General features: G+C 39.4%; 1 protein-coding gene across 5 annotated transcripts in view; it reads left to right on the plus strand.

The window, feature by feature from the left end:
- LOC132103951 (ETS domain-containing transcription factor ERF-like) overlaps positions 1-10,842 on the plus strand; it is a 32,055-nt gene extending 21,213 nt beyond the window's left edge. For 3 of the 5 annotated variants that reach the window (XM_059509059.1, XM_059509060.1, XM_059509058.1), the window contains 4 exons: positions 3,759-3,993; positions 6,456-6,571; positions 6,683-7,620; positions 7,710-10,842. In XM_059509059.1, the coding sequence (XP_059365042.1) occupies positions 3,759-3,993; positions 6,456-6,571; positions 6,683-7,620; positions 7,710-8,267 (1,847 nt within the window). In that variant the 3' untranslated portion in view covers positions 8,268-10,842. The remainder of the gene's footprint in view (positions 1-3,758; positions 3,994-6,455; positions 6,572-6,682; positions 7,621-7,709) is intronic. The other 2 variants (XM_059509063.1, XM_059509062.1) reach the window with 1 other exon arrangement.
- The last annotated feature ends 4,417 nt before the right edge of the window (positions 10,843-15,259 follow it).

Genomic DNA, 15,259 nt, shown 5'->3' on the forward strand with positions numbered 1-15,259 from the left:
CTTTATACATGAGCCAAAACCGTGTAGGCTATTTAAAGTTTGTGAAACTTAAATCACTGACTTGTTGCTAATATGACTCTGTTGTTCACCACAAGAAATCGAACTGATCTGCTGCTTTTTCCAGTTTTATATCTCGGATCTGCCAGATCTCTCAACCAAACATCTCAATCATGAGTCAAGCCACATTGCCGACTGTTCAGCAGTTGTCACGGACAGTTAGTACCAGCACACGGTGTCCAAATCATCTACCACCCCCCTGCACAGCGTGAGTCCCCGCAGCACATGTGTGCGGTTGGCGGTGGCGGTAATGCTGAGCTGTTCTGTGTCCGATGCCTAACACGGTGATAGGCTTTATTAGCAGCCAAGCTCTAAACCGCCTGAAAGGGGCAGAGGTGTAGAGTATTTGAGTAAATGTAATTAATTATTGTACTTGAGTATCTTTTTGGATACTCTGTAGTTTTACTGAGCATCAAAGCTACTAGCAATGTTTACTCTCTACTTCACTACATTTTTGAAGTAGCATCTGCATTACTACATTTGTAATGAGTGTTGCAATTACACATTACATTTCACGTGGCACCAGGCTTTTTCTGCAGCAGTTTATGTCTGCTACAAAAGAAGTGACATCTTAAAGTACTACAGGTGCACCTCAGTAAATTAGAATGTGGTGGAAAAGTTCATTTATGTCAGTAATTCAACTCAAACTGTGAAAATCGTGTATTAAATCCAATGCACACAGACTGAAGTGTTTTAATCTTTGGTTCTTTTAATTGCGATGATTTTTGGCTCACATTTAACCAAGTTATAGCACTTTTGTTTATCATTGCTCTTTTGTAGTTTTTGATTGCTTCTATTATCCTCATTTGTCGCTTTGGATAAATGCGTCTGCTAAATGACTCAATGTAAATGTAAATCAAGAGTTTTTAGTTTCACTGGCATGTCTCTTTGATTTGTGCATCTTTGAACCTATATTTAATATTAGTAAAATACTTAAGTACTGTCAAAATCAGATTGTGATGAGAGGGGTGGGGCTGAGAGTTGTGGGAAAGTACCTGGTTCCCGCCTTCTCCTTCCCGTCCTATGAATGTTTGTTACACAGACACTCTAAGACTTTTACTCAAGTTGTTATGGAGTAATATTCTCTGTAAGGTACTTTTACTCCAGTATGGTTTCAGGTACTCTTTACACCTCTGGAAAGAGGCATTCCAGTAGGGCTGCAACTAACGATTATTTTGATAATCGATTAATCTGTCGATTATTTTTACGATTAATCGATTAATCGGTTTATGTACTTATATTTTAGTTTTTTCCATTTTTTCCCCAAGTAAATTATTAATAAATGGTCTTTATCATTCAACATATATTTAAGAGATTTTAACCATTTTGCACTGTCATATCCTCATCAAAAATATACCTGGAGTTGTTTTATTGTGTTAGTAATCCTTTGTCGAACTCTTCTGCAATCAAAACACTGACCCATACTCTAGCAAATTTTACAAGGAGATTTCAAATAATGTTTTCACCATAGCAGTCCTTAGAGCTCCTAAAGTAGTTTAACACCCTGAACAAAGCTTATTAAGGAATCTTTCAGAACATATTTTCACGAAGAATAAGGATAAAACAGAATAAAATTGCAGTGCATTGTATTTTATTATTTACTGGGAAACAGCTTTATAGCTTTTGCTGTGAAATTGTAAACAATCCTTCAAAAAAAGTGCCAATGGCATGAAACCTGAATGGAACTCACAATTTAAAGTAAAATCCATCAGAAGGTTGTCCAGAAAAAAAAATAGGACACACACAAAAAACCTGCTGTGTGAAAAAGAGCAGTGAATACTTAGAAAAAAAAAAAAGTGCATTTCAAATATCTACATTTACCTCTCTCATTCAGTCATAATTAGGCTGCACGACTGAATTTTGAACTGGTAAACGACAAACTGATCACAGAACATGTTTGTAAAGCTTTAAATGTTAACTGTTAAAAAGCAATGTTATCAGCTTTTACGACTAAACATTTGCAAACAACATTGTACTGGAGAATCTGCACAAATGAAAGTCTTAGGGGCAGTTCACAAATCGCGCCTAAAAACGCGTGGAAAACGCTAGGCGCGCCGCTTTCTCCTTCTTTCCAAAGCCCCTGAGGCGTCTGCCTTTGCTAAGCAACCATGACGTGCTATCTCCTTGAAGACGCGGAAATTTCAGCAAAGGATAAATGGATTTGCAGCTCAAAAAAATCGCTTGCAGTAGCTCTGCTACTAAATTTATTTCAAAATGGAAATCCATATACAACTATGATCAGCTGTTCCTTTCATCTTGACTGAGCTTTTAACGTTGTTACGGGAAAGGATGAAGCTGATTGGTTAGTTCTTGTCACATGACCCGAGGTGCGCTTGCGGCATTCTGAAAAGTTTAAATGTTTTTAACTCGATGCGGTGTTGGAAATAACGAACTTGAGCGCGCAAAATACGCGATATGTGAACGTCCCCTTAAACAGTGCAGTAGTGCAGAGTTTACAGGTTACTCTTCTTTTTTAAAGGCTCAATGTAAAGTACTCCCACATCACGCTGAATGCTGCAGACATAGACATCATATGATGTCTATGGCTGCAGAGACGCTGCTCGGGAAGCACGTGACATAAAACAAGGCCAGCTATTGGCTATTCGCTACTTCTCCTGTTGTACTGGCTGAGTAAAACCTCCGGTGGCTCATTACTGCCACACTTTGGTCACCGCAGATTTGAAATATGCACGAAATGAGCCGCTTACGGCAAATAAAAGTTATTTAGCAACGAATCGATGACTAAATTAGTTGACAACTATTTTAATAATCGATTTTAATCGATTAATTCGATTCGTTGTTTCAGCTCTACATTCCAGTGAACACCACAACACGTCATGCACCAAGACCCTCTCTCTCTCTCTTTTGTGTGCGAGTGTGGGAATTGTGCCGTTATTTTCGTTCCCACCTGACATAGCGTGCCTGAGAGATAGAATCTTGGTTCGTTGTTTTTTCTTTCTTTATAGGACATTGTGTCTAATTTAGAGCAAGTAGAAATACTTCACCTCGTTCGGGTTTAGTCTGCAGACTTTGGCATATTTGGACGAGTGTGAAAAAAAGGCAAACGTTCTCCAGTGTTTCTCCGATGTGTCTGACATGCTTGTTTCAAAGAGCTTTTCCACTGTTTCACGATGTCACGTTGACTCAGCGTTGTGTATGGATTCGTAATAGGTCTGTCTTTAGCACGTTGTGTAACCGTCTGTCCATGTTGATGTCTCAAAGAACATTTTCTGTAATGAGACAAAAGACCCTTAAAGTCATGGCTGTGTTTTTGTGTTGCCTCCAGCAGCCTTCTGCTTATTTTTCTGCAAGTATTGAGTCTAATAGTAGAGGCTGTGTACCATCTGTGTGTGTGTATGTTTTTTTGACTACTGCCTCAAGGATTCTGGATCAAAGCGCTTGTTAGCTAGACACTATGGCATTTCTTACAGCTTATTCAGAATCGGAGGGGAATGAGAGGTAAATAAAACTTGCATACAAAGTTTTACCAGACTAAAATCCAGAGAGTTAGTCTGCATAAAGGCCTACAGCCTTGGAAACCCATCATTCCCTTGGCTTAATGTCATTTAATAGACAGCAGAAGTAATACAACCCCTTATTAATCAAGATAAGATGTGGTGAAACATGCCCTCACCTTACCCTCACCAAACGTTGCATGGAAGTGGCAAGACTTTCAAGTGTGTTTTGTGTCTGACCTCTAGGGTTTGCCTTCCCAGACTGGGCCTACAAGCCGGAATCAAGTCCTGGTTCCAGACAGATCCAGCTCTGGCACTTCATCCTCGAGCTGCTGCGGAAGGAGGAGTACCACGATGTCATCGCCTGGCAGGGGGATTACGGCGAATTTGTCATCAAAGACCCGGACGAGGTGGCACGACTGTGGGGCGCCCGCAAGTGCAAGCCCCAGATGAATTATGACAAGCTCAGCCGAGCGCTCAGGTGAAGACTAAATCTGCTTATAAAATCCCATCGCAATGGACAATAACATTATGTAAATTAGAAGTGTCCTGTTAGGATGGCTGCCGCTTTAAATACTCATGCTTTAAAGTCAGATGGATATTTTTTCTCTCTTTCATTATCATTAAAAGTGGATGCCGCTGTTGCAATAGAATTAGAATGATTACCAACACATTAGTTATATAGTTAGCCTTATAGTCATCCTGGGTGTGAATAGGCCTTCCAGTATACAGTTTTTCTGCCTTTTCCTTTTTCTGTCCTCGTTTGTCATGCGCAGTCTGTCCAGTTGTCTGTTTGTATATCTCTTTATGTTATTCAACACTTTGGACCAGTCACCATGGCAACCTGCGGATGCCCACTCAAACCTACTGTGAACCTGCCTTCACCATCCCAGAATAATCAAGCCCACTTAGCGCTCATCAACCACCATTTACTGCACTAGTGTGCGTCCTGTATTTCCAAAAACTCCTTTCATTTCTCAGAGAGCTATATGGACATATGAATGAAAGAGGAAGGGAGGGGAAGAAGAGAGGCAATAGAAAGCTATGTATAGTTCAGATGTGAACCAGAAAGTTCTTCAGTGTCACAGCAGAGATCTTGGAGGGAACTTTCTTCTGTTCAACACATGTGGAGGACATAAAACATGTCCTTAAAAGTTAACTCCGAAAAACATACATTCTACTGTAACCACTAACTTTGACTTATTCAAGCTCTGTTTAAGCTGGCTTTCTTCATTTGTGTAATTGTGAATTTTGGGGCTCTATATTTGGAATATACCTTTGTACTGAAATTAATATTTATGTGGTCCTTCAAGGTGCATCAGTGAATCTGTGGTATTAACATGGTAAAAAAGAAAGAAATGGTAATACCATCAGACTCTTAAGTATATAATTGCATATTAAAAGAGTTTTGAATGAATGTAACTTGAAGAGATGGTCGAATATGTACACTTTTGACTAATTTCATTATGCTTTGTTCAGTTACCAATAGCAGTAGTTTCAATTTAGTTTACAGGGGAAATGTTCAGCTTGAATCTAGTCATTAGGGAAAGAAAGGCTAAAAGGCATTCTCTCTCTGCTCAGTCTTTTCATCCATACCTAACAGGTTGCACGTGTTACCTAAAATTCAGACACCATTCAGACAGACTTCAGGCTGCACAGGCGTCCCTTTGTTGAGCTGCTGAAAATGAACAGACTCCAGACCAACACACAATGCAAAATAACATGTAGACACTCGTTCTGTTTACCTGATAACCTGATGCCGCTTGTAGACCATCACATAACCAGACCATTGCTTTCATAATGAATGTCGTCCGTGTTAAGCTCAGTTAAAGTTAACAAAAGGTCATATGGATGAGCTGTTTTACTCAACAGCGTATGTATTACATGTATGTGAATGTCTGCACAACACGCGTGTGCAAATACAGACAACGCTTGAGAGATCTAGTGCTCTTTTGAAGCACGTTCAGATGCACTTCAAAGAGTATTGTGCATGTGTAAGTGTTGTGTGTATGCCCTTTTCTCTGTTGGTTGAGTATGCGCCTGTGAACTTTTCAGTGCCCCGATTCACACATCATGTCTTCTCACACATGTACTCTCCGCACCCTCAGTGACGTCTTAATTAAACACATTGAAACCATAAATCACCTCAACATCCAAAGCTTCAAATAGCCATGAAGTCACGTATCTGCTCTGCACATATCTAAATCCGGTTGGTTGAATCCTTTCATGTATGGGAGAAATTAACATGTATGTTGTATAAAATAACCTTCAGTGCTCCTTAATGGTACAGTAAATACTTCAAGCTTTAACTAAAAAAGGGTTTGGTTTTTCTCTCTTTGGAAAAAAGATGATCTGACATTTTGCATGTGATCATTTCACATGTAGTAGTAGTAGCCCTGTGTGTGTGTGTACAACACTTTACTACAATTTTGGCTACACAAAAGATTATTAACAGATTTGTTAAAGATTAAGAAAATTTGTTAAGCATAAGAAGCAGTGAGCATGTGATCTTATCCAGGTCAATTGGATTTAATGTAATATGCCGTTTGACTATTTTTTTGTTATTGTAAAGCCAGTCTAACTAAAGAAAGAATATAGTGAATTTAATGTTAAATATTGATATCATTTATAGAATTTACAGGTATTCAGAAGTGAATTTAAAGTGAACAATTTGGGTTTTCTGTCCCAAGTTTTCAGTTTCAGCCAATAACTTTCATTTTTGATGCATCACTTATTGTAAGAGAACTTATGTGTTTGAAAACCGATTAAAGCCATTTTTATTTTGATTTAAATGTGCAAATTAATTTTATCTTTGAACTTGGCTTTGCAAAGTTTAACAAATGCAAGAATGTCAAATACATAAAAATGGATGGCCTTCAACAAATTGGGACTCCTTATTATTGTTTTGGCAATTGTGTAATCATGCCAACACTGTCTCCGCAGATACTACTACAACAAAAGGATCTTGCACAAGACCAAAGGGAAAAGATTCACCTACAAGTTCAACTTTAACAAGCTAGTGCTGGTCAACTATCCATTCATTGACATGGGCTCTGCAGGTGAAGACCCCTGCATCATAAACTTTAAACTTCAAGTCTTTCTCAAACCCACCCATTAAGTTTGATGTACAATGTAAAACCATTATTAACATTTCTCACCCTTTCTTATAGGTTCTGGTGTTCCACAAAGTGCACCGCCTGTCCCATCTGGTGTAAGCACTCATTTCCGCTTCCCTCCATCCACACCATCTGACATCCTCTCTCCTAGCGAGGAACTGCGCAGTCCTGGTGTCTTCAGTGCTGTGCCCCGACGCATTGCTCGTGGCTCTGTCTCCGACTGCAGCGATGGCACCTCCACCAACTCGGAGCTTGAGGAAACTGGCATGGCTCCCAATGATGACCGCTCGGCCGACCGTGCCTTCAGAAACCTGCTCCATTCTCGCTTGTCCCACGACACTCTGTTCCGTGTCTACGGTGCACCGCCAAACCCAACTGGGCTCCCCAGGAGCGGGCCCCATGCGCCCCCACACAGGGTCCACCCTGATCCCTTGTCTCCATTCCCAGTGTCCCCTCTCCCAGGCCCCGGAGGCTTGCTGGCTCCTGTTCTTTCTCCAGCTCTCTCCATGACCCCTACATCTCACATGGCCTACACACCTTCTCCATCCCTGTCACCCATGCTGGGCTCTCACTTCTCGTTCAATCCAGAAGACATGAAGCGCTACCTGCAGGCTCACACTCAGAGTGTCTACAACTATCATCTGAGTCCTCGTGCATTCTTGCACTATCCCAACATCGTCATCCCCCAGCCCCAGCGCCCAGACAAGGGACTGGGAGGGTCAGCGGGTGTAGGTCCACACCTGTCAAGTCACCCTCTGCACCACCAGGCTGAGGAGCCTCATCTTTCTCCATTCAAGTTTAAGTTACAGCCACCCCCACTGGGTCGCAAACAGAGAGAAGGGCCAAACCCGGCTGGAGCAGGACATGCTCCAAATTCTGGAAGCACTACTGCTTCCTTCTCTTACAGCGGGGAGCCTGGTTCAGCCTCAAACTCTGCTTCATCCGGAATGATGACCAATAACTCAACCCCAGCTGGTCCACCGAAGATCAAGGTATGTTCACCTTTTAGAAAAATCTACACTGCAGCTCCTTTGAGAATGAAAATGGTTTTCTATAACGCTCATTTTGCTTCCTTCTGTAGGTTGAGCCTATCTCAGACATGGAGTCGGAGGAAGAAGTTGAGGTCACTGACATTAGTGAGGAGGAGCATGAAGATGACGAATGTGATGTCTTTTCCCCTCCCCATCCCAATGGTGGCCTCGCCCCTCCAACCAACCACGATCGCATGACTGATGATGATGATCTTGAGGAAGACGTCTTCAAGACCCCAGCTGCCCCTACCTCAGGAGTTGGGGCAAATCTTTTTGGTCTCAAAGTAGAACCTCGAGAACTAAACCTGGGTCAGGGCGCTCCCATTAGCCCCGGGGGTACACGCTGCATCCCTCTGAAGCTACGTTTTAAACGCCGCTGGAGTGAGGATCAGCGAATGGAGGCAGGAACTGAAGAGGCTGAGGACAAGAAGAGCAGGGCAGAGAGGGAGGAAATTACCCAGGAGGTGGAGCCTAAACTGGGGGAGGAAAATGGAGACCGGAAGAGTCCAGAGACTTTGGCTGCACCCCTGGGGACAGGCCAGAGGAGGGTGAGCTCTGAGCTGCAGCGAGCGACAGCACAGCTGTCTTTAGAAAACAACATTTGCTGAAGAGAACGTGGTCAAACACAAACTTGCCAACACAGAGCTGTCCTCCTTAAGGGCTGAAGGCAACTGTTGCTCTCAAATGTTACGTGAAGACCATCCATTCAGCAAGTTCAGATGCCCAAACCACCTTTCAAACTTCTGAACATCCAGGTTCACTCACTTCAAAAATTTGCAACACTAAAAATATTAATACTGACATTTTTTTAAAATGCATTTTAAGTAGCCGGTCCCCTTTCTCAAGTTTATCCAGAGCCACCTGCTTACCAAACCCAATCCTTTTTGTTTGCTGTGTTAGACTAGCATCATCCCACTCTCACTGAATTAGGATTTAGGGATCAACCCAATATTTTTTTTTTTTTTTTTTTTAAATAAAAAGTGATTACAGTAGTGCCTAAAATGGACGTTGATGCACCTCTGTAAAATCTGAGAAAAGATGGTGGTGATAAAATTTATTTTTTGGTCTTGTCATTCATACCCATGAAAATTAGGGACACAGTCAAGTGGACATTATCTTTTTTTTTTAACAGAAACTCTAGGATGAAGTGAAAAATACAGAAAGGATGCTTGCTGACCACACCCCACTCAATCATAGTTCTCAGACTCTGCGATTACAGACGCTCTTTCTTGTTATTTGCATACCAAGATTAAAGTCCTTGACTTTTTGCAGAACCAGCTTGCTTTTAGCTCTCAAACCATGACCTTCATGTCTCTGCCTTCAGAGCCATTAATGCTATCGTGCTATAGGCCTTCACTCCCGGCTCAGGACACCAACTTTACCAGCTGTCCAGCAAGCTCAGCGGCTGACGGGACCACTCAACAACCTTTTAACGTATCTTAACACATGTATATACATTGGGGGATTCATTTTATATAATTTAGTCCATCTTTGACCATCAGCTGGATTACAAATTATAGATCACATGATTATTCTTTCTCCAACATGTTATTTATTTTTCATAATGCAGTTGTAACGCTGAGGGAACGTAATAGGAAAATTTGGGCAATGTATCAGAGGGCGCTTTATGGTTTTAGCTTCGTGATCATCCCTAAAACCACTTTAACAATCCTGTACACCCTGCTGTTTGATAAAGAACGCAAATCTTCATGGTTTGTTGGCGGTAAATCTCAGGCATACCTCCCCACATCCCTTTTCTCTATTCAACAGGTTGTCTTTGAATATAAAGCCATCAGCTGAACAAACATTGTGCCTTTTTACAGAAGACTGACTGCCCACAGTCCTTTTAAATGGGTTAATTTATCGACATGTACAAACTCCCATAAAGAAGAGGCCTTAGAAACATGACCTCAAACACTGCATTTAATGCCTTATTTAGTTTTGTACCTTAAAAGAAACTATCCTAAATAAGATTTGCATTAGAGAGTCCATATATTCTCACTTTATTGCACGATAGTCATATATATATATATATATATATATATATATATATATTTGATAAAAGAATGCTGGTTTTGATACAAAATTATATTTCAGTAGTTAAATCTATATGGTAACTCAGTCTAGTTTCAGGGCCCTACAGTGCTTTACTGTGGAAAATAAAAAATTGTTGTTATAGAAAAACTGACCAATCGTTGAGAACCCCGAATGGCACAGCTGTACTTGGCCTTATAAGGTCTGCGTATAGTTTTAACTCGACCCGTCACATTTGCGTTCTCCATCTCGGTCTCTCTGCAGTGTTTTAGTTGTAGGAGGCTGTTTCTTTATCTACGATAATCAAGATTGAACAGGTAACACATCCTTTTTGACTACGGCCAGCTCCATTTGTAGCAGGGACTTCGTAGTCAATGACGTCCTCGAGAAAGGGACCTCACCAAACTGACAACTAGACTGTAGACATTCAGCCCCTGAGCCCTGATCTCAAGTGGGAAGTATAGGACCTGACACACTTAACACTCATTTTTCCCCCCCTGTTTTTACTTTTTTGGAGTTTGCTTGTCGGCCTTACACAGGTTCAATATCTGTATTTTAACTGACAGCTGCCTTATTTGTTAGAAAATACTTTGTTGTCCTCTCGCTCTCTATTTGATATAAAAATAGCTGTTTAATTATACCTGTTTTGTTTATTACCTTTTATCATTTTAATGTTGATATTGCTGGTATTTCATTTGTACCCCTTACCTGGATTTTAACCTGTTTAATAAAGCCTATTCCTCTACCCTCTTTGATACCATGATATAAAAGTGCTCTGGCTTTGTATTATTGCTGGTTTTTAGTTGTAATTTAGAAAACCAGGTGAAGAGGGAGGGAGGCATTATGCTTTCACATTTTTTATTTTAATGTCTCTTTTTTTGGGTGTGTACATATATAAATATATATTTTCCATTTTGAGGGGATGATGATGTAAGAAAAAGACAAATATTTCTTTGTGTTCAAGGTCTCTCTCCTTTTGCTTCTTTCTTAAAGCTTTCCATCTCTCTCTCAATGGTTATGTAATACTTTGTAAAGAGAGACGAAACTTGACGTTACAAGGAACCATGCATACTTTAGTTTCTCATGTGGTTTCTTTTGCTCTTGTAATTAAAACTGTAATCAGGGTTCATTAAAACAGGTAAAAACGGATCTGGATTTTTCGTCCTTCATTTACTCCATTTTTTTAATTTTCTTTTTTTTTCTCCGTTGATGGTGTATTGTATGTGGTAAACACTTAGAAATACAACTAATATTTCAAAATTATTTAATTATACCGTCTATTAAAACCACAGAAAATTCAAACCAATAATTATCTCATTAAATCTAATTCAATTTAAAACCAAATCAAGAAGTTACAGTAATTAGAATGGCAGATTTTCACTTTATTGATATAATGGGTTTTATTTGGAATAATACTAAAGTGAAAAACTGTCGTCATACCATGGTATTTTTTAGTCTAGTTGGAACAAACTGCTAAACACGAATCCAGGCCTGTACATGCACACATTTAAGCTCTTTTCACTTTACCTGTAAATTCTAGTGCCTTTGCTTCAGTAGCTTCGGTTTAAACCAAAAAAGAACAAGGGCTGTTATTCCAGATCCTGTCTGAGCTGGAACTAGATGCAAAATCAACCAGGATTTGCTTTTCTAATGAAGTAGAAATTCACGACACACGAAGACCGTTAACACTAACGTTTCCGCACGAACCAGGCCGCATTTGTGAGCTCAACGCGAAACAACAATCTTTCGTTTTAGAGAAACCTGCATTTTAAAACCTGGAAACAAATGTCTATTAAGATAGTTTCCTCATTTAGGCTGCACTTGGTTAAAAAAAGTACCGTGCAGAAGACAACTTAGAAGTTGAGAGGTTTATCCACTTGTAATTACTTATAAAACGGCGCCCTCTGCTGCTAAATACCGTCATCGTTCATTCTTGTTTAGAAGCAGTACTCGAGACTCTTAAAGGCGAAGTGTGTGTGTGTGTGTGTGTGATTATATACCGTCTCCTGTTCTAGTTAAGTAGTCATCATTAATCACTTTTCTTTGCAATTCCTTTTGGCGCCACTAGCGGTTTAGAAACAGTTCACCTTTGAGCTAATATAATAAAATAATGTTCATATCTTCTACGAGTAAAAATGAAGCTCCTGACCTTTCAGAGCAGTTCAGTCCTGATGTCAATATATAGGCCAACCCAGAAACCTAATGCCATGGATTTACTCCAAAGCGTTTTTAAATGACCAATTTAAAGTTTAAATCAGAATTTAAACTTAAATTATATGCAATTAATGAACAAAGCGATCAAATACCTTTTTTAGGTATTAAGCTATTTATAATTTCTGAAATGGGTAATATTAGTGTTCCAATAGCCAAAAGTATATATTTGATAATGTATCTTAACACATAAAACACACCCAAAATATGTACCATGACCTTCAATTCAAGTTTATTTGTAAAGTTCTTTTTACAATACAAATTATTGCAAAGCAACTTTACAGAAAATTAGGTTTTTACAATATTTAGTAGTAGCTTATCAGTGCTGACTGTCAGTTTATGTACATATGGCAGAAATGTATGAAAAAAAAAGTAATCAAACAGATGATTCACACTATTTACAGCAATTATTATATGATGCAATCAAACTTACAACAAAATTTGTTAGTTCTGTATGGGTTAGCATCATCTCTCTCACTTCTGGATCCAGACTGAAGAAACAAATAGAGACATCATTAGCATAGCTGCTGTTCCAACTAAGTAAAATTAATTAGTTTAACCCAAGCTAAAGAATAATAATGCACATTTAATCAGATATAACTGCAGTCCAAGATTATGAGATGCATTATTTGAATGCTTGGCTAAAGAGATGTCTTTAATCTAGATTTACACACAAAGAGTGTGTCTGAACCCCGAACATTATTAGGAAGGCTATTCCAGAGTTTGGGAGCCAAATGAGAGAAAGCTCTACCTCCTTTAGTGGACTTTGCTATGAACTACCAAAAGTCCAGCGTTTTGTGACCTTAGGGAGCGTGATGGATTGTAACATGGTATAAGGCTAGTTAGGTATGCAGGAGCTAAACCATTTAGAGAATTATAGGGGAGTAATAATATTTTGTTAACTGATACGGATCTTAATAGGTAGCCAGTGCAGAGACTGTAAAATTGGGTTAATATGATCATGTTTTCTTGACCTGGTAAGGACTCTAGACGCTGCATTTTGGACTACCTGTAGCTTGTTTATTGACGAAGCAGGACAACCACCTAGAAGAGCATTACAATAGTCCAGTCTAGAGGTCATGAATGCATGATCTAGCTTTTCTGCATCAGAAATGGGTAACATGTTTCTAAGATGGAAGAATGCAGTTTTTGGTATGATTTAATATGATTTTCAAAAGACAAGTTGTCTAATATAACACCCAGATTTTTGACTGTAGAGGAAGTAACAGTACATCTGTCTAGATGCAAACTGTAGTCTACTAGATTCTATGTACTGTTTTTTGATCCAATAAGTAATATCTCTGTCTTATCTGAATTTAATAGGATAAAATTATTGGTCATCCAATCTTTTACATTTTTAACACACTCTGTTTAGAAGTTTCATCTGGTCTCGTTGAGATATATAGCATCATCAGCATAACAGTGGAAACTAATCTCGTATTTTTTCTAATATTACCAAGGGGCAACTTGTATATTGAAAATAGCAGAGGAACTAGGACAGAGCCTTGTGGCACTTCATATTTTACAGGTGATAATTGAGATGACTCCCATTTAAATAAACAAAGTGGTAGCGATCAAACAGGCAGGATCTAAACCATCTTAGAGCCTGCCCTTGAATACCTGTATAGTTTTGTAATCGATCTATGAGTATGTCATGATCTATGGTGTCGAACGCGGCACTAAGATCAAGTAAAACTAGAAATGAGATGCAGCCTTGGTCTGACGCAAGAAGCAGGTCATTTGTAATTTTAACAAGTGCAGTTTCTGTGCTATGGTGGGGCCTGAAACCTGACTGAAATTCTTCATACTAATCATTTTTTTTGCAGGAAGGAGCACAATTGGGCAGATACCACTTTTTCAAAAGACACAAATGGAAGATTTGAAATGGGTCTGTAATTTGCCAGTTCACTAGGATCTAGTTGCAGTTTCTTAATAAGACGCTTAATAACCGCCAACTTGAATGAATGTGACCTAAAGATAGAGTTAATAATGTTGAGAAGCAGCTCTTCTGCTACAGGTAACAACTCTTTCAGTAATTTAGTGGGTACAGGATCTAATAAACATGTTGTTTATTTAGATGCAGTAAAAAGTTAATTTAGCTCTTCCTGTCCTGTAGTGTAAAGCACTGCAGTTTATCTTTGGGTGTGATGAATGAAGCTAAAGTATTAGATACTGTAGAATTTCTGATGCTATCTATTTTATGATTGAAGAATATCATAAAGTCATTACTATTAAACTTGATGGAATATGTAGACTGGGTGGTGTCTGGTTATTTGTTAATCTAGCCCCTGTGCTAAATAAACCTTGTATTGTTTTGGTTATTCTCTATGAGTTTGTGGATATCCTCTGCCCTGGTAGTGCAGGAACCAGGACTATGCAAATGTCACACATTTCCTTGCATTGCATACTCTGTCAAGGTTTTTAATCACTTTACACCATAGAAGTCTGATTTCTTTCTTCACCCTGAAATAATAAAATACTTTACAAAAGAGGACGGGGTGGAGGAGTCGGGGGCACACACTACTTGATTGACAGCGAAGCCTGGACACTTGCTGTGAGGACTCGTTGACCTGCTAAGGGTAGGTCAAAGGTTAAGTTTTGCTGGAAAATTAGGCACTATGAAGCAGTGGTTGGTTGAAGCAAGGAGGCCTAATTTGTCTCTAATTATGATTGTTTGTGTGCTTTGAAGCATCAGAGTGTATCTGTGCTCAGTGGCGGCTCCTACCAATTCTCTCGGGGGGGGGGGGGGGGGGGGGGTGCAAATGTTTGCATGATTAATGAGGATAAGTCACCCATTCAATTGATAAATTAACGGCTACTTAAAGATGTAAAGGGAACTGAACTACTATAGTATTAAATAAAAAGAAACTGACATTGAGAATCAATCTCTTGCTCGCCTTGTTTCTATATGCGTGTTAACAATTCAGCAGCAAATGAAGACTTGACGCCAGGATGTGGTTTTTCCAAAAAAACTTTTTACTTCGATTTCAGTTTAATAAGAAATAATTGAAGTTATAAAACACTGCTCATTTGTATTACACTGCTTACTTATTGATATTACTCACTTACATTACACTGCTTACTTACATTACTCACTTATATAACATTTCTCCCTTACATTACACTGCTCCCTACTATCCATATGCATCTTTGCTCTTTCGTGTTTTTTCACCTTCTCCGAGAGATGATGCATTTCGGTGACGCCTGTAGTTGTCCACGCGATGTCCGTTACGATCTCGCGATGGAACAAAATGCAGCGGTAAATGAGCAAAATAAAGCGTCAGCTACTTCGCAGCCGGCTAGCCTTTTTCTCCGCTCATACCAAATCCTCGAAAATCCTCGTTTATACAACTTC

This window comes from Carassius carassius, chromosome 25 (genome assembly GCF_963082965.1).
Source record: "Carassius carassius chromosome 25, fCarCar2.1, whole genome shotgun sequence".
Lineage (NCBI taxonomy): Eukaryota > Metazoa > Chordata > Actinopteri > Cypriniformes > Cyprinidae > Carassius > Carassius carassius.